The sequence below is a fragment of the Balaenoptera acutorostrata genome, chromosome 7, assembly GCF_949987535.1.
Source record: "Balaenoptera acutorostrata chromosome 7, mBalAcu1.1, whole genome shotgun sequence".
Taxonomy (NCBI): Eukaryota; Metazoa; Chordata; class Mammalia; order Artiodactyla; family Balaenopteridae; genus Balaenoptera; species Balaenoptera acutorostrata.
This window is the reverse complement of record NC_080070.1, coordinates 24,330,890-24,355,636: the sequence shown is the minus strand read 5'-3', so window position 1 is coordinate 24,355,636 and position 24,747 is coordinate 24,330,890. Positions and strand designations below refer to the sequence as shown.

General features: G+C 60.5%; 1 protein-coding gene across 2 annotated transcripts in view; it reads left to right on the top strand.

The window, feature by feature from the left end:
* Nucleotides 1–2,229: 2,229 nt before the first annotated feature.
* The window catches only part of FLNC (filamin C), a 28,269-nt gene continuing 5,751 nt past the window's right edge, over nt 2,230–24,747 (top strand). Inside the window, exons 1-36 of one of the 2 annotated variants that reach the window (XM_057550271.1) lie at nt 2,230–2,893; nt 7,234–7,482; nt 9,044–9,141; nt 9,293–9,443; nt 9,538–9,656; nt 9,833–9,910; nt 10,114–10,276; nt 10,424–10,624; nt 11,004–11,066; nt 12,047–12,184; nt 12,553–12,679; nt 12,833–12,969; nt 13,201–13,394; nt 13,485–13,598; nt 14,242–14,385; nt 14,613–14,736; nt 14,899–15,059; nt 15,280–15,370; nt 15,459–15,628; nt 15,856–15,973; nt 16,068–16,330; nt 17,088–17,685; nt 18,348–18,521; nt 18,634–18,796; nt 19,053–19,213; nt 19,991–20,158; nt 20,238–20,361; nt 20,913–21,069; nt 21,145–21,334; nt 21,426–21,449; nt 21,566–21,813; nt 22,666–22,765; nt 23,085–23,225; nt 23,498–23,626; nt 23,705–23,878; nt 24,464–24,625. In XM_057550271.1, the coding sequence (XP_057406254.1) occupies nt 2,539–2,893; nt 7,234–7,482; nt 9,044–9,141; nt 9,293–9,443; nt 9,538–9,656; nt 9,833–9,910; nt 10,114–10,276; nt 10,424–10,624; nt 11,004–11,066; nt 12,047–12,184; nt 12,553–12,679; nt 12,833–12,969; nt 13,201–13,394; nt 13,485–13,598; nt 14,242–14,385; nt 14,613–14,736; nt 14,899–15,059; nt 15,280–15,370; nt 15,459–15,628; nt 15,856–15,973; nt 16,068–16,330; nt 17,088–17,685; nt 18,348–18,521; nt 18,634–18,796; nt 19,053–19,213; nt 19,991–20,158; nt 20,238–20,361; nt 20,913–21,069; nt 21,145–21,334; nt 21,426–21,449; nt 21,566–21,813; nt 22,666–22,765; nt 23,085–23,225; nt 23,498–23,626; nt 23,705–23,878; nt 24,464–24,625 (5,971 nt within the window). In that variant the 5' untranslated portion in view covers nt 2,230–2,538. The remainder of the gene's footprint in view (nt 2,894–7,233; nt 7,483–9,043; nt 9,142–9,292; nt 9,444–9,537; nt 9,657–9,832; nt 9,911–10,113; nt 10,277–10,423; nt 10,625–11,003; nt 11,067–12,046; nt 12,185–12,552; nt 12,680–12,832; nt 12,970–13,200; nt 13,395–13,484; nt 13,599–14,241; nt 14,386–14,612; nt 14,737–14,898; nt 15,060–15,279; nt 15,371–15,458; nt 15,629–15,855; nt 15,974–16,067; nt 16,331–17,087; nt 17,686–18,347; nt 18,522–18,633; nt 18,797–19,052; nt 19,214–19,990; nt 20,159–20,237; nt 20,362–20,912; nt 21,070–21,144; nt 21,335–21,425; nt 21,450–21,565; nt 21,814–22,665; nt 22,766–23,084; nt 23,226–23,497; nt 23,627–23,704; nt 23,879–24,463; nt 24,626–24,747) is intronic. The other variant, XM_007177190.2, reaches the window with a different exon arrangement.

Below are 24,747 nucleotides of genomic sequence, written 5' to 3'. Positions count from 1 at the left end.
GGGCTCTGGTTTCTGGGACAGGCAGGGTGAGAAGGGTACCAGGAACCATCCTTGGCACTGGGCACCCTCTGCCGACCATCCACTCACTCCCCTGGGGCCAAACACACACACACCTCTCGGAGAGAGGGAATGAGAAGGGGGAGAAGGGAGTTGTTTGTCCACTCGCTGGCTTCCCTCTGAACTCCCCCCACCTTAAGCGAGGCCCTCAAGTTACTGGGGGACCTCAGTTAACGCCCACAAAACAGGACTGTGAGCCATTAGGGTTTGTGAAGGGCTGTCAGCTCCAGGCAAACCGGCTTTACCCCTTTCTCTTCTCCCCAGAGGCTCAGGGAGAGGAATCCATCCTTTCTTGGATCTATACCTCAGTTTGTTCATCACTGAACCCTGAGCTGGCACCTCAGGTTGGGTGTCAGAAGTCTGCCTTTTTATACACACACACACACACACGCACACGCACACACACACACACACACACTTCCCTTATGAAACCCAGCTACATGTCATGTGTCCCCAGGAGGTGGACGTCTCTCCACAGGAGAGCTCAGCCTCTCAAGTAGACAGACAGCACTGATGCCTGATGGTTGGTTTTGGCCATGGTATAAAGGTGGCATGGGGGAATGAGAGTTCTGGAGATAGGGAAGGGGGTGCCAACAGGAGGGTGGAATTCCTAAGCACCTCATCACAGGCAGCCGACAGAACATGAGCCGCAGGGCCCAAGCTATTTATATCTCGCCTGTCACTATCAGGGCCCCCAGAGCTCCCCCCTCCTAAGTCATGCACAGCAGGTCCCTTTTCTGTTTCTGGTCCCTTCTCTACTCCTCCCTCTCCCTCACTAATGAGAAGGGAAAGAAATCATTCATGGACCCCTTTCACCATAAGCACTGCCCCCCACAAAGCTCCTGAACTTCTTCCCAATCTCTATAACAAGGACTGCCCTCATTCTGCCCCCAAAGATGCCCACTCTCCCTGTCCTTTTCACTGGGCCTGGTGGGGGAAGAGGAATAAGGTCAAATGATTCACCAGAAACTTGCCAAATTTCAGTCATCACACAGCTTGAGTTGGGGCCCAAACTTATGGGTCCAGAAGGATGGGAAAGCTGAGGAAGTTTGGCCTAAAGGGGGTGCCAGGAGGTGTGGAATCCATGTATCCTACAGAATTGCAGAATATATATTCTTTTAATATAAAGTATGTTCTACAGCTCTTTCACCTCATCCCAGGCCAGCTCCTCTGTTTGAGTGCCTCAGTTTCCCTGCTGTCAGCTGCCCTTGGCTTACCCTGAGCCCAGCCTTGCCCAGGCATCCTGGCTGGCTCCTTGGGGCTCTCCCTGCCCACCAGCCCCCGTCACGTTTCCCCTTGACTACTCTGGGCAGGGCTCTCTCTGCCTCTGTCTGGTTAACCTGTCTTTGACTGGAAGGATCTGCCCTGTGACCCAAATGGGCACATCGCCCAGGGGGCTCCCTGGTACTACAGGGCAGAGGCTCTCCCTCCCCTCTCATCACCTTGGTTGAGTCAGACTTTGGTGGGGGGGGGGAGCACAGTGTGACTCACTGGTTGCTCTTTTCCTGAGCTCAGCTTCATTCTGAGAGGATGAGGACAAAGGGCTGGTGACAGGGACACTGAGTCAGGGGTAGACGCAGTCCTTCCCCTGGGACGCTGGGTTTGGGCTTCAAATGAGACTTTTCTACCTGTAAAGTGGGGCACCCTCACCCCAAGCCTTCTCCCTAATTGGCGTGGGCAGTGTTGTTACTTCCTCTCAGTCCATCTGCGCACAAGCACACACCCTTCCCTTCCCTGTCCGCAGGTGGACAATACCCTGGGCTAGGAGCCAGGACTCCCAGGCCCTGTGAACAGCCCTGCCACCAAACAACCCAGAAGATTCTGTCAACACCAGATCAGTGTGTTCTGCCCTAACCACTGGCCTCAGTTTCCCCTTGTGTCTCTTTAGTCCTGCGGGGCGGGGGTATATTTCATCTCTGACCGACGAAGCTTAGTTGTGGGGTGTTGGGAGACCTCACTCCCCCCATTTTCCAGCTCCGCTAGTCATCTCTCCACCGCGGCGGCTCCGGGGCCCTGGCCTCCCCGGGGCAGCAGACCCGGGCCGGGGGCGAGGGCCCCCCTCCCGCCTGCGGGCCGCGTGGGGGAGGGGAGGGAGGGAGGCGGGGCCGGCGGGCTCGGCTCGGCCCCCACCCGCGGGCCGGGCGGCATTCCTGGGAGGCCGGCGCTCTGACGTGGAGCCGGGGGCCGCAGGCGCGGCGGGGGGAACGCGGCCCGGGGGCTTCTTAAACCCCCCGCCCCAGCCCGGCCCGCACTTCCAGGGCACCGCTCCGCCCCCGGAGGGAGAGAGAGAGAGAGCGCGGCCGAGGAGCCGAGGAGGCCCGCCGAGTCCCGCCAGCCAGGGGCGCGAGAGAAGTTGAGAGCCGCGCAGCGCAGAGCCGCGAGTCCCGCGATCGCGCCCCGACAGCGCCTCGAGCCCGAGCCCAGCCAGCCCCGAGCCGGAGCCCAGCCGGCAGCGCAGCCCCCGCCCCAGCCCGCGCCAGCATGATGAACAACAGCGGCTACTCCGAGGCCCCCGGCCTCGGCCTGGGCGACGAGGCGGACGACATGCCGTCCACGGAGAAGGACCTGGCGGAGGACGCGCCGTGGAAGAAGATCCAGCAGAACACTTTCACGCGCTGGTGCAACGAGCACCTCAAGTGCGTGGGCAAGCGCCTGACCGACCTGCAGCGCGACCTCAGCGACGGGCTGCGCCTCATCGCGCTGCTCGAGGTGCTCAGCCAGAAACGCATGTACCGCAAGTTCCACCCGCGCCCCAACTTCCGCCAGATGAAGCTGGAGAACGTGTCCGTGGCCCTCGAGTTCCTCGAGCGCGAGCACATCAAGCTCGTGTCCATCGGTCAGTGCGGGCGGGGAGGGGGAAGTGCCCCGAGGAAGGGCTGGCCCACGGGGACAGAGGACTCAGGTGCTGGGTGGGCGCGCGGGGAGCCGAGAGAGGGCAGAGAGAGCCCCGGCGCCGGGAGAGGACCCTGTCCCCGCTCTCCCGCCCGCCGACGCAGGCCCCCTCGGGTCCTGCCTTCGCACCCCTCTCTGGTCGGCTGGCATCCCGAGGGGGCCCCGGGGGAGTCCAGACCCGACAGTTTCTGAGCCCTCCAGCTTCAGCCTCCCTCGCACACTCTCACCAACCCGCCTCTCCCCTTCGTCCCCTTTCCTGCCACCCGCACCCCCAGCCCAGGCTTGAAAGGACAGGGCCAATGCCCATTACTGATTCCCGGGGGCACCTCCCCCCAAACAAAGCAAATGGCTTCCCAGCCTCCCAGCACCTCCACCGGGGAGGAGCGGCTGAAGGCGGGTCCCAATCGCTGCCCGATCCCAGGGAGCAGGGGGAGAGCTGGTGGCCGGGCGCGCGCGGGGCCCGGGTCCCCCGCGGGCATATGTTCTCGGCAGCTGGGTTCAGGCCCAGGGGCCAGGGCCGGCAGGGCCCAGCCTCGGAAACCTAAAAAGGCTCTGAGCGAGCTCCGAGAGCCTTAACCCCTGCCTGTCCTCCACCAGCTTCAGCCGGCCGGGGAGGGGGCTCCCTCGGTCCACGCCCGGCCCCCCGCCCACCCCCTAAGCCCCGATTGGCTGCAGCTCAAATGGTCTGGGCTGAGGGGAGGAAGGGAAGGCCTGAAAAAGGGAGGAAGTCATTGAGTGTAACCAGATTTGGAAGGTGTGTCAGCGCTGGGTGGGGGTAGGGAGGCACCCCAGGCTTGGGAGCTGGGGAACCCGGGATGGGCTCTGAGAGGGTAGGAGCTGGCCCTCCCCTCACAGCCCTGCCGTCATCCCTGCAGGCCGGGGGCCTGGGGCAGAGCCTTACCCCTGTGGCGAGCTCCTAAGAGCCCCGATGGGATTTGCAGGAAAGGGCCCCTTGGCGGGGTGCACCCCAGGGCCGCAGGAGGGGAATTTCACAGGGAGTCCGGTGCCCCCCAGGCTGCCCCAGAGACTTCTTCAGATGATGGAAGGTCTGTCCACCTCCACTCTCCCTCGGGGCATCTCTAGGCCTCCGGAATTAGCAGCTGAGCTCAGTCCGGGGCCCTTTGCCCCAGCCAGTCCCCTCTCTAGGCCTTACCCCCTCCTGCCCCAATACTGCCCCCCACCCCACCCGCTCTGGCCTGGAAATAGCCCTGCCGCTGTGACACAGCAGATGTCTCTGAGCTTTCCAGAAGGACAAGCCTGAGGACAGGGCGTGGGGAGGGGCCCTGGTGTGTGTAGTGGGAGTGAGGGCTGCTTGAGAGCACGTGGGGTTGCGGGGGGCCGGGGTCAGAGAGGAGTCAGCCCTGGGCCTGTCAGCCCCCAGCAGCTGGGATTTCACCGACTGGACTGACGGTCCCAGGTGGGGTCTCGAGGGGAGAGAGAGCCTGGGGCCTCACCAAGACTTCGTAGGAAATGGCTCAGCCTTCCCCTCCCCTCCCCGCTGCGGGGCGCTCGGCCCCTCTCCAGGCCTCGTCCTTCCTGAGAGCACACCTCTCCCCTCCCCCATGGTGGTGCCTGGCTCCGGCCCCTTTGGCTCAACTGTGTGTGGAGAGGCCGGCTCAGAACAGAGGGGGAAGAAGCAAAAGCTGGTTTGGGGGCGGGAGGGAGCCCTCCTTTCCCATTCCTGCAGGGAATTGTTCCCCATTTGGGCCAAGTGGCTCGCTCCCACCGCCCAATGAGATAAGCTGTCAGCAATTCAGCTGCTGGGCCTGAGGCTGAGGCTGAGGCTGGATGGGAGGGGGCACAGGCGGCAGGGGCTGCCCAATCCGGAGAAGGTGTAAGGGGTGGTTCCCCGCCAGGCGGGCATCGTGCTTCCTCTAGTTTCCTCTGTCCCGCTAAGTGGTAGGAAGGGGCTGGGGCGGGGGCCGCCTCTGGGCATCGTCTCAGGACTGAAGCTGAGCATCTGGGCACCTGGGAGGAGGTCAGAACGGCTCCCCACATCCTTTTCTAGGAGTGGGGCGGGAGCTGGGGGCTGAGCGGTCCCCCTGAAGGAGGTAGGGGTACTCGGCCGGGGTGGAAGGAGCTGTGTGGCCTCCTTACCCCACCAGCCCCTCAGCCCCTCCGAACAAAGAGGCCTATGAGGCAGCTCTGTCCCGCAGCTGTTCCCCAGTTGCTATTCCTTCTCCTGGAGCCAACCACCGAGGGAGGGGCTGGAGGGGGCAGCAGCTGTCCCAGCACCTCCCTCGCTGGGCCCTCTCTTCTCCCCCTCCACTCGAGTCCTGGGGTGGCCTCAGGGACTGGCTCTGGGGCTCCTCCCAGCCCTTTGGTGGCATCCCCATTGGGGTGGGAAGGAGGGAACCTGGCCTGAGCAGAGCTCCCCTCCTCTGCCTGGCCTCTGAGGGGGAGGAGGGAGAAGAAGGTCACTGCTCCCAGAGTGGGACTCCGGGCCCACCCCTTTCCTGCCGACCAGGACCACTTGCTGTCTGGCCCAGGGCCAGTTGCTGGGGAGAAACCTCTCCCTGCGGCAGATGGGATTGACGCCCCCGCTCCCCGTACCCCCCGCCCCAGCAGCCTCAAGGCCTCCCTCCCAGAGATCTGGCTGCAGTTTGCAAGTAGCACTCTGGGCATGCGAGCACCAGCTTTGGAGGCTGTCAGGGTTGTGAGAGGCTGTGAGGCCCTGGGTGTCAAGACTGTGTGAAAGTGTTGTGGGCCTGTGTGTGTTTGAGAGAGACCGCACCAAAGCACCAGGAGGCTGGGAGTGAGTGTGTCATGGAATCTGCAAGCTGCCAAACCATTGTGCTGCAGTGGAGCCAGGGGTAGAGGGGGCGGGCCTGGGGAGCTGCTGGGGAAGGAAGGATGAATCAGTGAAAGGGTGGCGGAGCCAAGGGGACCAGAGCCTGAGGCCAGAGAGACAGAGAGACTGAGATTCCCCTCCTGGGATCAGGTTGAGGGGGCGATACTGGGGTTCCCCAGGCCTTACCCTCCAAAGGCCATCCCCCAAGATCTGGTGGGGGGCAGGAAAAGATACGTAAGGGGGCACCTCCAGCTCCACCCTTTCCCATCTCTTGGGCAACACCAGTAAACAAGGCTGAGTCTTCCACCCCCTCCCAACCTCCTAAAAGCAGTGCTCAGGGAAGCTGATGGATTTCAGGCCTGCATTGTCCTTTACAAGTAAGCTGGTTTCCAATGATCTATACTCCAGGCCACTCCTGGCTCCTGGATATTTCTCTCTGGCTGTTAAAAGGGAACTAGGCCCCCAAAATCTCGGGGTACCAGTTCTGGTCCATAGTATTCCTCAAAGGAGGGGATGGGTCGAGAGCCTCAGCTCCTGAGACTTGAATCCACATGGGTAACACTCCCCCCTGGCTCTTGTGAAATCTTACTGGTCCCTATCATTTGAAAACATGATTTTCAAGCCTTAACAGAATGTGCACTGTACCCACCCCCTCCTCCAAGAACTTTGTTCCAAAAACCTTTTACAGCGTTCAGAGTAGATTTGGCTGGAACCAGGTTGGTCCCACTCCTCTCCAACTTCAGTTTTTAAAATATTCATTCATTCAACCAGTATTTATTGAGATTCTACTAAGTTCTAGGCTCTGAGCAGACATAAAATACAGTATCTAGAAGGAAAGAAGGCAGACAAAAGAAGTATATACTGTATGATTCTATTCATAGAAAACTCTAGAAAATGCAGACTAATCTATAGCGACCAAGAGCAGATCAGTTGTTGCCTGGGAAGGATAGACCAGGAGGGGCAGGAGTGATGGATCACAAAGGAAAGGAAACTTTGAGGAGGGGTGGATATGTTTATTATCTTGATTTGTGGTGATGGCTTTGTGGGTATATACATGTTGTCAAAACTTATCCAGTTGTACTTTCTAATACGTAGTTTATTGTACATCAAGCATACCTCATTAAAACTGTTTAAAAAAAAAAAAGAAAGGAAACGAAACAAAACAGTGTCTGCCCCTGAGAGGCTTACAATCTTGCATAACTGCATGGATGCCTGTAGCCTGCTAGGAGGCTCGCACAAGTGCCGTGAAAGAGGTGAAACTACGCTGAAGGAACACACTGGGAGGCAGCCTCATTCTGAAGGGAGAGGAGGGCTCCATCAAGGGCCGGGCCTCACAGGATGGAGAATTTGGTAGTCAGAGAAGGAGTAGGTTTCAGAAGAAGGAGGCCTGACCCAGCGCTCAAGCAGCAGCCTCAGGAGCTGGGTGGGGGAGGGGAGGGCACTGTGCTAGAAGTGGCGCCCTCCTGAGCCCAGATTGCCTCTCCCCTCTGCAGACAGCAAGGCTATCGTAGATGGGAACCTGAAGCTGATCCTGGGCCTGATCTGGACACTGATCCTGCACTACTCCATCTCCATGCCCATGTGGGAGGATGAGGACGATGAAGATGCCCGAAAGCAGACACCCAAGCAGCGTCTACTCGGCTGGATCCAGAACAAGGTGCCCCAGCTGCCCATCACCAACTTCAACCGTGACTGGCAGGATGGCAAAGCTCTGGGCGCCCTGGTGGACAACTGTGCCCCTGGTAAGTGGGCCGGCAGCACACCATGGACCCTTGAGCCCGGAAGGGGAGCTGGGACGAGCTGGTGATGCGGAGGCTTGTGTTTGTCAGAACGCATGTCTCAGGGTTGGGGGATCAGGACCCCCTGCTGGAGTTAGACCCTTCCTGATGAGTTGCCAGATCCTGCAGTGGCAGGAAAAGGTTTTACAGGCAAGGACACTGGAGTTCAGAGAAGGCCAGTGACTTGTCCGAGATCACACAACTTATCTGTGGCAGAACTGAACCAGAGCCCAGGGCCTCAACTCCCTTTTTCCTACTTTGCCACATGGGTGTCATTTCTGCTCAGTCAGCAGAAAGCAAATGTGGTGGGACTTTGGCTTTCCAAAGAAGGCCAGGACTTAGACCCAGAGAACGCTGTTCTTTGTGAGCCCCTGGGACAGCTTTGAGAAGGGGTTGAAGCCCAGGATGATGTGGGCTGAGGCTAGTGTGACACTGCCCAGTGGCAGGTGACCCAGCCCTGCCCTCTCTCGATGTAAGCCCTGGCCTGCTCAGGTGGGGGCAGCTGAGGGCCCATGAGAAGACTGAGGCATCACAGGTGAGAGCCGTACCCAACGTACGGCTCCCTTTCTGACTCTCATCTCCTGAGAAGATAGGTCTTCTCCACCCCTTTCGGTCAGCTCTGCCTTTGGGGAGCCATGTCCCCTTGGGTGAATCCTCCCCCAGCCTGGGGTCAGCCAGGGAGCAGGGGGTGGGAGGCGGGGGCACTGGCCACTTGGGAAGCATTCCCAGCTGCTGAGCCATTGCCCACGGCTGGTGCGGCTGCCAGCAATGAGCTCAGCTGTTCTGGCCAGTCATGGATTCCAGCCTTTGAGCCGGCCCTCTCCCCGCCAGTGAGCAGCGCCCTCCTTCTCCGGCTCTGGCTTGGACCAAGCACACCCTAACCCCTGCACCCCTTCCCAGGAGTGACCTGCGGCCGCCTCAGCATTCCTCCCATTAGAAGGGCTGGGTTCTGGGTGGCCAGAGAGAAGAACTCATCCTCTCCAAACAGGCCCTTCAGTGCCTCCATTTCCCCAAGGGGGAAGTCAGGAAGGAGAGAGAGTCTTATTCTCTGAGGCTGTTGTGGGAAGTGCTTGGAGACCTAGGGCTTCAGGGCAGCTGTGAGGAGACCTTCGAGGCGATGGGTCAGAAGCATATGTGGGACAGGGACTGCCCACCCGGAGGCAGCTGGGATGAGGCAGGAGAGGTCTGCGAGGGGTGCCCTCACAGGGGTTTGGTGTTCAGGGTCAGTGCTGGGGCCTGGTAGGCAGGAGGCCGGCTGGCAGGGCTGGTGCCAGGCTGCGTCAGCCGGGGCAGAAAGCCCTCATTGTTGGTGCTAGGGAGGGCTGCCGTGCCTCTAAACAGCGATGGGCATCCCCGCTGATGGGCCATAACACCGGGGGTCAGCAGGAACCTGGCTGGTCAGGGGCCTAGGGCTGCATGGGAGGGAGTGTGAACCCACAGCCTGTGAGGGTATTGGATGGGCAAATGCTCTGCATGCTGGCTGACTGCTTCCCCTAATCATCGACTCCCTCCGCCATCTCTCCAGGCCTCTGCCCTGACTGGGAGGCCTGGGACCCCAACCAGCCTGTGGAGAACGCCCGGGAGGCCATGCAGCAGGCGGACGACTGGCTCGGGGTGCCCCAGGTACACTGGCGGGCGGGGCGGTGGGAGAGTAAAGGGGCCGGAGGGCCAAGGGTGGAGTTGGGTCTATAAGGATACCTGGTCAGGATGTGGGTGAGAACCGGGGTTCCTGGCTAAGGAGGGCATCCTCTAACTCCCTTCCTCCTCATGGCAGGTGATTGCTCCCGAGGAGATTGTGGACCCCAACGTGGATGAGCATTCTGTCATGACCTACCTGTCCCAGTTCCCCAAGGCCAAACTCAAACCTGGTGCCCCTGTTCGCTCCAAGCAGCTGAACCCCAAGAAGGCCATTGCCTACGGACCTGGTATGTATTGAGCCCTAACAGCCCTCCCCGGGCAGCTGGGCACAGGCTAGGATGGATCTCCCTAAACTCTCTGGCTCTGCCTTCTGCCCCTCAGGCATCGAGCCCCAGGGCAACACCGTGCTGCAGCCCGCGCACTTCACCGTGCAGACAGTGGATGCTGGCGTGGGCGAGGTGCTGGTCTACATTGAGGACCCCGAGGGCCACACCGAGGAGGTATGGAGAGGCCACTGGGGATTGGACAGAGACCACAGGCCAACAACCGGAATGGCCTGGAGATGGCTGCCAGAGCTACCCTCTATGCTGGAGATGGGGGACGCCTCACCATGGGGGCTGCAGGAGCTGTGGGCTCCGGAGGGGCTCTGACTGCCAATCTTTTCCCTTCCCAATAGGCAAAGGTGGTTCCCAACAACGACAAGGACCGCACCTACGCTGTCTCCTACGTGCCCAAGGTCGCCGGCTTGCACAAGGTATCTCCCTATAGGCCCCCCGTCTTCCCCATTCCATTCACGTCCTTGGCTCTGGCTGAATGGACCCCTGTCTCGGCTCGCACCCCACCCCACCCCCGTGCACCGGCCACCCGCCTCCCACCCTCCTTGGCTCTGCTCTGCTCCTCCACCCCCTCTCAGAGCTGCTCTCCTCTAAAAGCTTACCTTTGGCCTCTGACCCCCAGGTGACCGTGCTCTTTGCTGGCCAGAACATCGAACGCAGCCCCTTTGAGGTGAACGTGGGCATGGCCCTGGGGGATGCTAACAAGGTATCAGCCCGTGGTCCTGGCCTGGAGCCCGTGGGCAACGTGGCCAACAAACCCACCTACTTTGACATCTACACCGCGGGTGAGGACGGCCCCCTTACACCTGACACCCCCTGACTGGGCGTGGGGCGTATGCAGGGGCCTGGGTCAGAGTCCCAGCCAGAGGGCAGTGGTCTCAGGGTGAGGGAGCCCCAAGCAGAATGAGGGCTGATGGCTGTTGTCACGACAGGGGCCGGCACTGGTGATGTTGCCGTGGTGATCGTGGACCCGCAGGGCCGGCGGGACACAGTGGAGGTGGCCCTGGAGGACAAGGGCGACAGCACGTTCCGCTGCACATACAGGCCTGTGATGGAGGGGCCCCACACGGTGCACGTGGCCTTCGCCGGTGCCCCCATCACCCGCAGCCCTTTCCCTGTCCACGTGGCAGAAGGTAAAGGCCCTCCACCCATCCACATGATCCCCCTCCCTGACGCCAGGACACAGAGAGCGTTGCCACCGAATTCCGAATTCCGAGTCTGAGGATTTACGGGAAATGATGCACTACATCCAGGGGCGGGTGGGGAGCCATCTGAAGGCTTAAAATGGGCAGAAGAGCGAGCCAAGGGGTGGGGCTCTCGAGAGCTCGTCTGTCCATCCCCTGCCCCCAGGAGGCTCAGGAGGCCACAGCGAAGGATACCAGACAGGGTCCGCTGTGGAAGGGGTGAGGGGGAAGCGACAGGGCCACGTGGGTGGGGGGCATTTACGTGAGCACCTGTACGCCAGGCCCTCAAGCAGTGACCCCCCCACTTGGTCCTCTCTCTGCCATTCAGAGGCCCTGCCGCCGCTCGCCCCCTCCGTGCCCATCGTCCACCAGGCCAAGAGAGTGGCGCCACGTTAGTACACTCCAGTGGAGGCGGGGCCGGGCATGGCCATAGCTGACTGGCCTCACCTGTGCTGTGTGGCATGGCCCAAGCAGTGTGGAATCGCCCCCCCCTTCCGTGGCATTCTGTGACAGGCCCCGAGTTCCGCGCCTTTGCCTATGTTCTGTGGCAGATCTAGTTTCTTTGCCACTTGCCTGATGATTTCCGTGATATAAGACCTCCGTTCCGTGCCATTGCCTGTGTTCCATGGCAGGCTCTGGGTTCCGTGCTGTTGCCTGTTCTGTGGCTGTACCCGGATTCTCTGCCATTGTCTGTGTTCTGTGGCAGGCCTGGGTTATATGTCGTTGCCTGTTTGGTGGCAGCCCGTGGGTTCCATGCCATTTTATGGGTTCTGTGGCAGGCTGAGATCACCGTTCTTTGGCCTGTGTTCGGTGGCAAAGTCTGGGTTCATTGCCACTAGCAGTGTCCTGTGGCAGGCTGACTTCCGTGCATCGCCTGTGATCTGTGGCAGGCTTCCGGTTATATGCGTATCTCTTGTTCCATGGTGTTGCTGAGTGTTTTGTGGCATGACTTAGTTCCTAAAGCTGCTGTGTTGGCTCTGGGAAGGCTCAGATGGCTCTAGGTGGGTGGCTTGGGGTAGGTGAAAGGCCCTTTCCTGTCTCTCTTTGCTCCAGTCTCTGCTCAGGCTCTGCCCTGCCTTTGTCCCAAGCGACACTGACTCCGAGGAGCCCGGTGGGAAGGGTTTCTTGTGAGCAGCCTGATGAGGGGGGCTGGGGGCACCGTGGCCAGCTCCCTGCCCAGCATGGCTCTCGGCAGCCCTAGTTGTGTCGGGGGCACCAAGGAGCACGGGGGAGGGTTGCATGAGGCCATGGCCTGTGCCTGGGGGGAGTCAGGGGGACTGTGCACAGCGAGGTGGGGGATGAGAGGTGAGGGCTGAGGCTCTGTCTAGGGCCTCTCGGCGCCCCCAGCATCGCCTCTCTTCTCCCTCCCAGCCTGTAACCCCAACGCCTGCCGGGCCTCTGGGCGGGGCCTGCAGCCCAAGGGCGTGCGTGTCAAAGAGGTGGCTGACTTCAAGGTGTTCACCAAGGGTGCTGGCAGCGGGGAGCTCAAGGTCACAGTCAAGGGACCAAGTGAGTGCCAGGGCCCAGGGCCGTGGTGGGAGTTGGGGCACAGGGAGGAAATACAGCCAGTGGTTCTGAGCCCCTGAGGGCAGTGACGGTCAGCACCATGCCCCCCTGGGGGGCTCCAAAGAGACACTGACCAGAGGCTCCCTGGGACCTTAGGCACATTGTCTGACCTCTGTCTCTGTCTCCCAGCGTGCAAGCTGGGAATGCTGCTCTCTCGGTGTGCTGCCCTGGGCTGTTACACAGTGCCTACTACACAGTGCCTGCTAGCAGCACTATCCTCAGGCTGGGCCTGGGTCCCAAGGGTCCTTGAGGGGACTGAGCAGCTGGGACTCGCAGAGCATTGACCCCCCCCACTTCCCACACCTCCTCAGAAGGCACAGAGGAGCCGGTGAAGGTGCGGGAGGCTGGGGACGGTGTGTTCGAGTGCGAGTACTACCCCGTGGTGCCTGGCAAGTACGCGGTGACCACCACGTGGGGCGGCTATGCCATTCCCCGCAGGTAAGCACCATGCGGCCCCCGGGCCTCCAGGTCTGGGCCCTCAAAGGGTGGGAGAGGGAGGTGGGCTGCCTGGGACTCTGAGGGAAGGGAGGGGGAGGAGTACCTCTGGTGGGGGCAGCTCCCAGCGTGGACACCAGCTCCCTCTTTGCCCAGCCCCTTTGAGGTGCAGGTGAGCCCAGAGGCAGGAGTGCAGAAGGTGCGGGCCTGGGGTCCCGGCTTGGAAACTGGCCAGGTGGGCAAGTCAGCTGACTTTGTGGTGGAGGCCATTGGCACGGAGGTGGGGACGCTGGGTAAGTGGCTGGGGTGGTGATAGGTGGGAATGCGGGGGAGTGGTGTGATGGAAGGACACTGGGGAGTGACTGGGGTCAGGAGGTGGGAGTGCTAGCGAGTGTTGAGATGAGACTGGGAGATGGGACGTGGGGTGATCGGGGTGGTGACGCTGGGAGAGTGATGCCCCGGGGACCTGCCTGAGTGTCCAAGTTGCTTCTTGTGCCCTCTGACCCTTCCCATCTTTCACCTAGGCTTCTCCATTGAGGGGCCTTCACAGGCCAAGATCGAGTGTGATGACAAGGGCGATGGCTCCTGCGACGTGCGGTACTGGCCCACAGAACCAGGGGAGTACGCCGTGCACGTCATCTGCGACGATGAGGACATTCGAGACTCGCCCTTCATTGCCCACATCCAGCCAGCTCCACCCGACTGCTTCCCGGACAAGGTGGGGGTCCCAGCTCCCGCGGGCCTGGGGCAAGGTGAACTGGCCCTCCTCCAGTCCCCAACCCAGCCCTCCGCTCTTGCCCCTGCGCAGGTGAAGGCCTTTGGGCCCGGCCTGGAGCCCACTGGCTGCATCGTGGACAAGCCAGCAGAGTTCACCATTGATGCCCGTGCTGCTGGCAAGGGAGACCTGAAGCTCTATGCCCAGGTGGGGTGTTGCCCCATCTCTGTGCCCCTCGCCGCTGTAGCAGGGACCCTGGGAGGGTGGGGCAAGTTAGAGAAAGGGGCCTCCAGGCATCACAGGACTGATTCTCATGGATCCATTAGAACTATGGAAAATTTAAAGTTTTGTGTTTTCTTATTGATGATAATCTTAAAAACATATTTTACCAAATGTATATTTTTGTACTAATAATTTGCAATTGAAAGATGATTTGACTGAGTAAGACATTGGTTTCCCAGCTGAGTTTCTCACGATGGTGTCCACTGACGCCTAGAGGTTAATGAATATGTTCTTGGGTCCAAGAGGATGATTCTTCTTTAAAAGGTTATTTATTCAATTTTAGGAACTTTGATTTAGCTGAGCCTTTCCCCTGACAACACATTTCAGAGACCTAGGCTGTGAGACCAGGCCACATAGATGGCCTAGAGCCTGGCCTCCCTGTTCCCAGGGTGCGCCCTGGCCACCAGAGCTCGTGGCACTAGACTCTCCTGGTCTGAGGTCTGTGGCTGGGCGGGGCCTGTGAGTGGGTTGGCGGTGGGTAAGGAGGATGGCCCACGGCCAGCAGAGGGCGCTGGTGCTCTAGGAGGCCGGGGCACTCCAAGAACCTTGCTTTGGTTGATGCCCACAGGACGCAGAGGGCTGCCCCATTGACATCAAGGTCATCCCGAACGGCGATGGTACCTTCCGCTGCTCCTACGTGCCCACCAAGCCCATTAAGCACACCATCATCATCTCCTGGGGAGGCGTCAACGTCCCCAAGAGCCCCTTCCGGGTATGTCCTTTGCTCCCTGCCCCGTGCCCACTGCCAGGGTCCCCAGAGGGAGGGCAGAGCCTCACACAGGAGATGTTGGCTGTCCCTGGGCCCTGTCATCGCTCCCCACCTCAAGGCCCCTGCGAAGATGCTAAGACTGGTCCTGCTAAGGCTGGGCTTGGAAGTGCTGGGGAAGGGGATAGACCTTGAGGGAGGGGCACCATGCTGACCATCGACTCTTCCCCTAGGTAAATGTGGGAGAGGGCAGTCACCCCGAGCGGGTGAAGGTGTATGGCCCTGGCGTGGAGAAGACAGGCCTCAAGGCTAATGAGCCCACCTACTTCACGGTGGACTGCAGCGAGGCGGGGCAAGGTGCGCTGAGGACCACGGAGTGGGGCGGGGCCGGGCGGGGCCGGGCGGGGTCTGGGTGGGAGGTGCTGGTACCCTCCACCTGGTCCCAGCTGTAGTGGGACTGGTCAAGTGCAGGAGGTTGTTGAGCCCCCGACTCATGGCCTCGTGCCTGCCTCCCCTCAGGTGATGTGAGCATTGGCATCAAGTGCGCCCCCGGCGTGGTGGGCCCTGCAGAGGCTGACATCGACTTTGACATCATCAAGAATGACAATGACACCTTCACAGTCAAGTACACACCCCCAGGGGCCGGCCGCTACACCATCATGGTGTTGTTTGCCAACCAGGTACCCTACGCTTGGGTTTTGGTTGTCACGGGTGGCTGCACGCCCCACCCTGCCCCGGCCCACATCTCAGTCAGCAGCTTAAGAGGCAGTCGTTTGGGGACAATTCTACAGCCGTTGATCGTGCACTTCCTATGTGTAGGCAGCGTGCCGCAGAGGAAACAAAGGACGCTTTTTCAGAGACTACTCGTGTCCACCCTGACCAAGCTTTTTCTCCCTCCAGGAGATCCCTGCCAGCCCCTTCCATATCAAGGTGGACCCATCCCATGATGCCAGCAAGGTCAAGGCTGAGGGCCCTGGGCTGAACCGCACAGGTAGGTGTCCGAGTCGGGGCTGGGCTGGGCTGGGGGTGGGGCTAGGTGGCCGCCAGCCCCTCACCACCATCTCGGGGTGACTCCCCAGGTGTGGAAGTTGGGAAGCCCACTCACTTCACGGTGCTGACCAAGGGAGCCGGCAAGGCCAAGCTGGACGTGCACTTTGCCGGGGCTGCCAAGGGAGAAGCTGTGCGAGACTTTGAAATCATCGACAACCACGACTACTCCTACACTGTCAAGTACACGGCCGTGCAGCAGGTGTGTCCGCCCCCTCCATGCTCCAGCCGTCCCGGCTATGGGGTCGTGGGTCTCCTTCCTTCAGTCTTACAGGGCCCGTTCTGCATCTAGCCTCCCAGATCTTGCCCTTTCCTGCCTCCCATCCTCTCTTGCTGTGGATCTCTGAGCCTCTGGTCCACATCGGCCAAAGGCATGTTGCCAGGCTGTGCCTAAGCCACCCAGTTCTGACCTCCTGTTGTACCCAATAGGGCAACATGACAGTGACAGTGACCTATGGTGGAGACCCTGTCCCCAAGAGCCCCTTTGTGGTGAATGTGGCACCCCCGCTGGACCTCAGCAAAGTCAAAGTTCAAGGCCTCAACAGCAGTAAGTGGGGCAAGAGCTGCCCTGGGAGTGAGGAGAGCTGGGGGGGGCAGTGGGTTGCAGTCTCTGCTCACGGTGTCCCTTGCCGTCTACACAGAGGTGGCTGTGGGACAAGAACAGGCATTTTCTGTGAACACACGAGGGGCTGGTGGTCAGGGTCAGCTGGACGTGCGGATGACCTCACCCTCCCGACGACCCATCCCCTGCAAGCTGGAGCCCGGGGGTGGAGCTGAAGCCCAGGCTGTGCGCTACATGCCCCCTGAGGAGGGGCCCTACAAGGTGGACATCACCTACGATGGTCACCCGGTGCCTGGCAGCCCCTTCGCCGTGGAGGGTGTCCTGCCCCCTGACCCCTCCAAGGTGAGGAAATAGGGGCTGGTGGGAGCTGGGAGTTGGGGGCTTCTAGTGAAGTTGGGTAAGTCACAGGGGCAGAGGCCAGAGGGCCTTATGTCCTGGAGTGAGCATAACCTAGGACCCAGGGCCGAGGCAGTCCCCCACCTCAGGACCTGCTTTTGAGACTGCTTAGTTTTTTTTTGGTTTTGTTTTTTGTATTTGTATTGAAGTATAGTTGATTTATAATGTTGTGTTAATTACTGCTGTACAGCAAAGTGATTCAGTTATACATATATGTACATTCTTTTTTTTAATATTCTTTTCCATTATGGTTGGTCGTAGGATTTTTTTTTTTGGCCGCACTGAGCAGCATGTGGGATCTTAGGTCTCCGACCAGGGATCAAACCCATGCCCCCTGCAGTGGAAGCACAGTGTCCTAACCACTGGACGGACAGGGAAGTCCCTGTCATAGGTTACTGAATATAGTGCTCTGTGCTATACAGTAGGACCTTGTTGTTTATCCATCCTACATATAAAAGCTTATATCGAGACAGCTCAGCTATTAAAAGCCTGGCCTTGGATCCGACCTGGGCTTCAATCCCAGGTCCACCAGCTGGGACAAATTATTTAATCTCTCTACCTGCGTTTTCTCGCCTGGAATTGTTATAAGGACTCAGCCTGTGGTAGCTGCTACAGTTGAAAGTGCTTAGCTGATTTGAGAGCCATGAAGGCCTCGTGGGCGAGGTCAGGTATAGGTAACCCACACACCTGTTCCTTCTTTTAGGTTTGTGCTTACGGCCCTGGTCTCAAGGGCGGGCAGGTAGGCACGCCAGCGCCATTCTCCATCGACACCAAGGGGGCGGGCACAGGTGGCCTGGGGCTGACCGTGGAGGGCCCCTGCGAGGCCAAGATCGAGTGCCAGGACAATGGCGATGGCTCGTGTGCTGTCAGCTACCTGCCCACGGAGCCGGGCGAGTACACCATCAACATCCTGTTCGCTGAAGCCCACATCCCCGGCTCGCCCTTTAAGGCTACCATCCGGCCCGTGTTCGACCCGAGCAAGGTGCGGGCCAGTGGTCCAGGCCTGGAGCGCGGCAAGGCTGGCGAGGCAGCCACCTTCACTGTGGACTGCTCGGAGGCGGGCGAGGCTGAGCTGACCATCGAGATCCTGTCGGACGCCGGCGTCAAGGCCGAGGTGCTGATCCACAACAATGCCGATGGCACCTACCACATCACCTACAGCCCTGCCTTCCCCGGCACCTACACCATTACCATCAAGTATGGCGGGCACCCCGTACCCAAATTCCCCACCCGCGTCCACGTGCAGCCCGCTGTCGACACTAGTGGAGTCAAGGTCTCGGGACCCGGTGTGGAGCCCCACGGTGAGTGAGAGAGGAGCCTGGAGCTGGTCACATCGCCAGTCAGGGAGGGAGGGAAGCAGGGCTGAGGGCTTGGGGGGGGGTAAAGGGAGGGCTTTGGGGCAGTGCTGAGTCTTTAGGGCTCAGATACCCCAGAAGAAGGTGCCTAAGCCAAAGGCAGGACGTGGAGCTTCACCTCTGGTCTTGTGGCAAAATTGCATTTTCCTGGGGAGATTCGCAACTTTCATCAGCTGATCTGAGAAAGCTAAGAACCTTGCTCTCCATGGTACAGAGGGAAAGCTTTGGGGTTGAGGGTGATGAGTCAGGAGACAGTTCAGCTCAGTTCGGTGACTGTGAGTTACCATCTGCTGGGGGCCAGACCCTGGGCTAGGCATGGGGGGTGTGCAGAGGAACATAAGACCCAGACCCGCCCTCAAGGGGCGCACAGCCTGGTGCGGAGACTCAGGTGAACAGAGTGTCTCTGTGTGGTGAGGGGAGCGGAGGCAGGGGCAGTGGGAGGCGGGGCCCGGAGCTCGCAGGGCCGAGGGGTGGCAGGGCTCAGGCTGGGGAGCAGCAGGTGGGGAGGAGGGGCGGCCTCGGAGTTGGGGAGGGAGGGCGGGCAGGGGTGAGCAGCTGTGTGAAGGCTGCCCCCAACCTATGCTGAGCTCTCGTCTCCTGGGAGCCAGGTGTCCTGCGTGAGGTGACCACTGAGTTCACTGTGGACGCAAGATCCCTAACAGCCACGGGTGGGAACCACGTGACGGCTCGCGTACTCAACCCCTCGGGCGCTAAGACGGACACCTACATGACAGACAACGGGGATGGCACCTACCGAGTGCAGTACACGGCCTATGAAGAGGGTGAGGGGCTGGGCTGAGCGGGGATGGTGGGGATCTGATGCCAGCATTTTCAGGGGGTTGGGGAGGTAGGGGCCTCGCACACCCTGACTTGCACCGTGTGGCTGGCTTCCAGGAGTGCATTTGGTGGAGGTGCTGTATGATGACGTAGCTGTGCCCAAGAGCCCCTTCCGAGTGGGCGTGACTGAGGGCTGTGACCCCACTCGCGTCCGGGCCTTCGGGCCAGGCCTGGAGGGTGGCTTGGTCAACAAGGCTAACCGCTTCACTGTGGAAACGAGGTATTCCTCCCCCCACCTTTCCTAACCTTGACCCTGATGCTGTGGCCACCCTGATCCCAGCCACCTGCCCTCCCCCTTCATCCTTCTGTGTGTGCCTCATCCCCAGCCTATCCCCTGTCAAGGGTGCAAACCTCCCCCAGTGTCCCAGCCCCTGTAGCTAGTCCCTTCTCAGCTGGGCCCCCAGCCCCCATTCAGCTTCTCCTCCATCCCCACTCACTGGTCCTAGCGGAGCTGATATAGGGGTGTCATCTTGTAGGGGAGCTGGCACTGGGGGCCTAGGCCTAGCCATTGAGGGCCCGTCGGAAGCCAAGATGTCCTGCAAGGACAACAAGGATGGTAGCTGCACCGTGGAGTACATCCCTTTCACCCCTGGAGACTATGACGTCAACATCACCTTTGGGGGCCGGCCCATCCCAGGTGTGCATGGGATCGGTGGGACTCGGGGAGGGCAGCAGGAGGCCTGCTCAGCGAGAGAGAAACTGGAAGGAAGTCAGGTGTGGGGACTCATCCCTAGAGCAGGAAAGCCCCGAGCCCAGCCAGCAGGGAGGACGTGGAGCAGGCAAGCGCTGCAGTCATGGCCAAGAGGCAGGGCGGTGGGCGCAGTTCATTTCCAGAGGTCCAGCACTGGTGTCTTGGCCCTTTGTCTGGAGCGCCAGACCTCGTGGGTTCGGTCACTCAGACACAGCCCAAGCCTCTGTCGCTGGCTCAGCAAGGACAGCCTCTCACACCCTCTCCCTCTCACTGTCTGCAAAGCAAGGAACCCCTCTGCCCTCCTGTGTGGCCGAGTTGCTCAGGGCAGGGGCAGGGGTAGGGGTGGAGAGGGCGGGGTTATGTCTTCAATTATGGCATAACTCGGGCCTGCTGAAATTGGACATTTCTCCTCATCTAATTCACGCTGGCAAAAATGCATTTTCTTTTACAAATACTCCACTTTTAACATTTTACTAATTTAGGAAGGCCTTCTTCCAGGCTTGTGGTCTAAATAAGTGATTTGCCCAGCCGCAGTCTGTAGCCAAGTAGCCAAGTTTATTTTCCTTGTTTACATTTTTCTTAGCAAGTCCCTAAGCCTTTGCACATTTGGTCTGGTCTCCCTGGGGCATTTCAAAGGCAGGGAAGGCGTCCTCCTCCTCGTTCCTCGGTGTCAGGGAGACCCTCCTGGGCAGGGGGTAGGGGCTGATGTCCCTCTCCTTGCAGGGAGTCCATTCCGGGTGCCAGTGAAGGATGTGGTGGACCCTGGGAAGGTGAAGTGCTCAGGCCCAGGGCTGGGAGCCGGTGTCAGGGCCCGGGTACCCCAGACCTTCAGGGTGGACTGCAGCCAAGCTGGCCGGGCCGCCCTGCAGGTGGCCGTGCTGAGCCCCACAGGTATGGAATGTCTGGGGCAGGGTGGAGGGAGGCAGAAAGGGTGCCAAGAGGCTTTGCTGACCCTGCTCCCCTTGCCCAGGTGTGGCTGAGCCTGTGGAGGTGCGTGACAATGGAGATGGCACTCACACCGTCCACTACACCCCAGCCACCGACGGGCCCTACACAGTAGCTGTCAAGTACGCCGACCAGGAGGTGCCACGCAGGTGAGGCCCAGCTTTGGGCTCCTGTGCTGTGCTGAGCTCTGGGGAGCGCCCACCAGGGCCGCACCTGCAGGGCCACTGCAGGGCCCTGGAAACACCCCTCCTACTTGTCTTCGCCTCACCCTGTCTCTGCTGCCCCATCCCGCTCTTCCTCAGGGCCCCCTGCCTGTCTTCTCCACCCCGGAGGTGGCACAGCCCCAGGGGCTCTCCTCTGGCTGGGCTGTCCCCCCATGTAGATACAAAATTTACAAAATTAGTGCCTTGGGAAAAGGCACCATGTAGCTACAAAAAGGTGGGAGAGGGCAGCCTCCTGCATCCTCCTCTTTAAACAGTTCACGGCATCTTCCTGGAGAATGGAGAAGAAATGCTCAGGCTTTGTCAGGGGCACACCTGTGTGACCCTCCCCCAGACTCAGGCTGTGACCTGGTCCCTCCTCCCTGCCAGTTGTCATCTCCCCTGCTCATGAATGTGGGGAGGACTCCAGGCCCCAAACGAGACGGGATTCCCTCTGCCCCCGAGCTTGAGCCAACTGTCCGTCCCTTCTGCCCCTCAAGCCCCTTCAAGATCAAGGTGCTTCCAGCCCACGATGCCAGCAAGGTGCGGGCCAGCGGCCCCGGGCTCAATGCCTCTGGCATCCCTGCCAGCCTGCCTGTGGAGTTCACCATCGATGCCCGCGATGCTGGGGAGGGCTTGCTCACTGTCCAGATCCTGGTGAGTCCATGTGCCGCCCCTCTCTCAGGTCAGGCTCTGGGCACAGGCTGGCCTTGACCTCTGCTCCTCCCCCAGGACCCTGAGGGTAAGCCCAAGAAGGCCAACATCCGAGACAATGGGGATGGCACGTACACCGTGTCCTACCTCCCGGACATGAGTGGCCGGTACACCATCACCATCAAGTATGGCGGCGATGAGATCCCCTACTCGCCCTTCCGCATCCATGCCCTGCCCACTGGGGACGCCAGCAAGTGCCTGGTCACAGGTGGGCACTCACCCCGCCTCCCCTGCCCCTCCCCCTCCCCACCCACCCCCATCCTGAGCACTGTGTGGCTTACACTCTTCTCCATTTCCAGTGTCCATTGGAGGCCACGGCCTGGGTGAGTGCCCCTTCTCCTCTCTTTCTGCTGCGGGCTGAGGTGGTGGGGGAGCTGGGAACTGCGGGGGGCTGGGCACAGGTACCGCGGACCCCTGACCGGGCACTCCTGTGTGGCAGGTGCCTGCCTGGGCCCCCGCATCCAGATTGGGGAGGAGACGGTGATCACGGTGGACGCCAAGGCAGCAGGCAAGGGGAAGGTGACGTGCACAGTGTCCACGCCGGATGGGGCGGAGCTCGACGTGGATGTGGTTGAGAACCACGACGGCACCTTCGACATCTACTACACAGCGCCCAAGCCGGGCAAGTACGTCATCACCATCCGCTTTGGAGGCGAGCACGTCCCCAACAGTCCCTTCCACGTGCTGGTAAGCTCCACGGCCACAGTGGGACTAGGGCGGCTGGGGAGGTGGGCCGGGCCCTCTTAGTGGTAGCAGGGGATCCCAGAACCTCTCCCCACGTCTGATGGATCCGGGACCCAGAATGCCCCCGAGTCAAGTCTTTGCTTTCCCTGCAGCCTCCCAACCCAGGAGGTGAGCACAGCCCTGCTTCTGGCTCCTCTGGTGGTTGGTCAGCTCTCTCTGGTGGAACTTGCCGTGTTCCTTCTGACCCTCGGGCCCACTGTCCCTGTACATCTCCCCAGGGTGGCCCTGCAGGACGATGAAGCCCTCCAGAGGGTAAAGCACCCAAGATATCCATCCTGCCCCGTGGGCAGCCCGGGATTTCAGGTCCCTGGGCCATTCTCTGCGTCAGCTCGTGGTCACTCGAGCTGGCATGTACCGGCTTGCTACGTCCTGTGCCCTCCCGCGCCTGGCTTCCCAGGCGTGTGACTCCATGCCCCGCGTGGAGGAGCCCTCTGACTTGCTGCAGCTGCACCGGCCCATTACCTACCCTGCACACTGGGTACTGCCACCTCCCACCCAGGCCACACCTCACTCCCCTCCTTCTCTTCCTTCATTTCTTCTTTCTCTTCTTCAGTGGCCAGGACTGGGGCATGGTTTTGGGGTCATCTTGGGGAGCAGGCGGGAGTCAGGCTGGGCAGACGGATCCCCAAGCTGGGCACGGCACCTCTTCTCTTGCAGCTGACGTGCCTCTCCTGCCCTCTGGTTTCACCATTAACCATCTTTTTCTTTGCTCATTTTCTCTGACTTCAGTCATGGCTCAGGCCAAGCTCCCCAGGCCTTCCCCAGCCAATGACTGTTCCCTCTCACCTGCCACAGGCCACAGAGGAGCCAGTGGTGCCCGTGGAGCCCATGGAGTCCATGCTGAGACCCTTCAACCTGGTCATCCCCTTCACTGTGCAGAAAGGGGAGCTCACAGGTACTGTCCCGGGGCCTTGAGGTATGAGGGCTCAAAGGGAGGACACCTGCATCCAGGCCCAGCTCCTTCTTTAGAGATGAAAGCTGGGGCCCAGAGCAGAGAAGTAAGCTACCCAGGGTCACACAGCAAGTTGAGCAGAGCTGGAACTGACTCCAGCCTTCTGTCTCCCAGGTCAGGGCTCATCCTGATGCTCCAGGCTGTCTCCTGGTGCCTGACCTCTGGGGTAGAAGCAGAACCACACAGGAGTGGGAGGCTGGGACAGCAAAGGGGGTTGAGGTAGGAGAAACTGGGGTCCCCCACTTAACTGTCTGTCTGGCAGGGGAGGTACGGATGCCCTCCGGGAAGACCGCCCGGCCCAGCATCACTGACAACAAGGATGGCACCATCACGGTGAGGTACGCACCCACCGAGAAAGGCCTGCACCAGATGGGGATCAAGTATGACGGCAACCACATCCCTGGTGAGTCGGGGGCCAGGCTGGGCTTGGCTGGGCTGAGAGGAGCCCATAGTGACTTCGTCCTCATCTGCCTTCTTTCAACAAATCTTTATTGAGCACCTGCTGTGTGCAGACACCATGTGAGGCCTGGGAAGTCTGGTGCCCTGGTGGGAGGCCCCTGTGGCAGAGATGCAGGGCTCAGCAGGGAGCCTGTGGGGAGGTGCGGGGGCCGAGGTGGGCTCAGGCAGCTCCTGTCCTCACTATTGACCCAGCCCTCTTTCTCCGACCACCCCCAGGGAGCCCCCTGCAGTTCTACGTGGATGCCATCAACAGCCGCCACGTCAGTGCCTATGGGCCAGGCCTGAGCCATGGCATGGTCAACAAGCCGGCCACCTTCACCATTGTCACCAAGGATGCTGGGGAAGGTGAGGGGAGCTGGGTGAGGGCAGCCAGTGCAGGGGTGAGGGCAGGACCTCTGATCTCAGCCCTCCCTCTGCCCACAGGGGGTCTGTCCCTGGCCGTGGAGGGCCCGTCCAAGGCAGAGATCACCTGCAAGGACAACAAGGACGGCACCTGCACCGTGTCCTACCTCCCCACGGCACCTGGAGACTACAGCATCATCGTGCGCTTTGACGACAAGCACATTCCGGGGAGCCCCTTCACAGCCAAGATCACAGGTGGGTGGACGTGTGGGCACACAGCCTGCCGCACACACCCCAGCACACAACGGATGTGCAAGCCCAGCATGTTCAAGTCACCGGGGCATTAGGGTAGGGCCCCCTCGAGGTGGAAGAGGTCATTTTTGGATAAATGTAAGGAACACTCTAGCCTCTAGAGCAGGTGAGAAACATCCAGCCACCCTCTGAAAACATATCTTGTTGAGTCTTTTAAGTCAGGGTACTGATAATCCCTTTTGATAGATGAGGAAGGCAGTAGGCCCAGAGGGGCTGAGCAACTTCATCAGAGCCACACAGCGGGAAAGGGGTCTGGGCTGTCTGGCCCAGTCTAGTTTTTTGGTTCCACACAATCATGTGACTCAGGATTTACATTCGTGTAAATTAGGGATTTAACCCATTCAGGACTGGGGCATCCCCAGAGGAGCTGGGTGTGAATGGAGACTGTGCTCTCCCTGGTCTTTCTGTGCCTCTGGGTGGTCCCCAGTCTCTGCTGAGTCCAGCAGGGGCTGCCAGGAAGTCTCCTGATCTCCATGAGGGCAGGGCCTGCCTGGAGTCACACCGCCTGACATGCCAACTCTCCCCCAGGCGATGACTCGATGAGGACGTCACAGCTGAACGTGGGCACCTCCACGGATGTGTCACTGAAGATCACAGAGAGCGACCTGAGCCTGCTGACCGCCAGCATCCGTGCCCCCTCGGGCAACGAGGAGCCCTGCCTGCTGAAGCGCCTGCCCAACCGGCACATTGGTGAGCAAGGGGCCACAGGAGGGGCCCGGGGCGGCGGGGGTGGGGGGAGGAAGGCGGGGGCACCCGCGAAGGAACACTGCCATGCCCAGGGCTCCATTCATGCCTGACCTCCCTCCCAACAG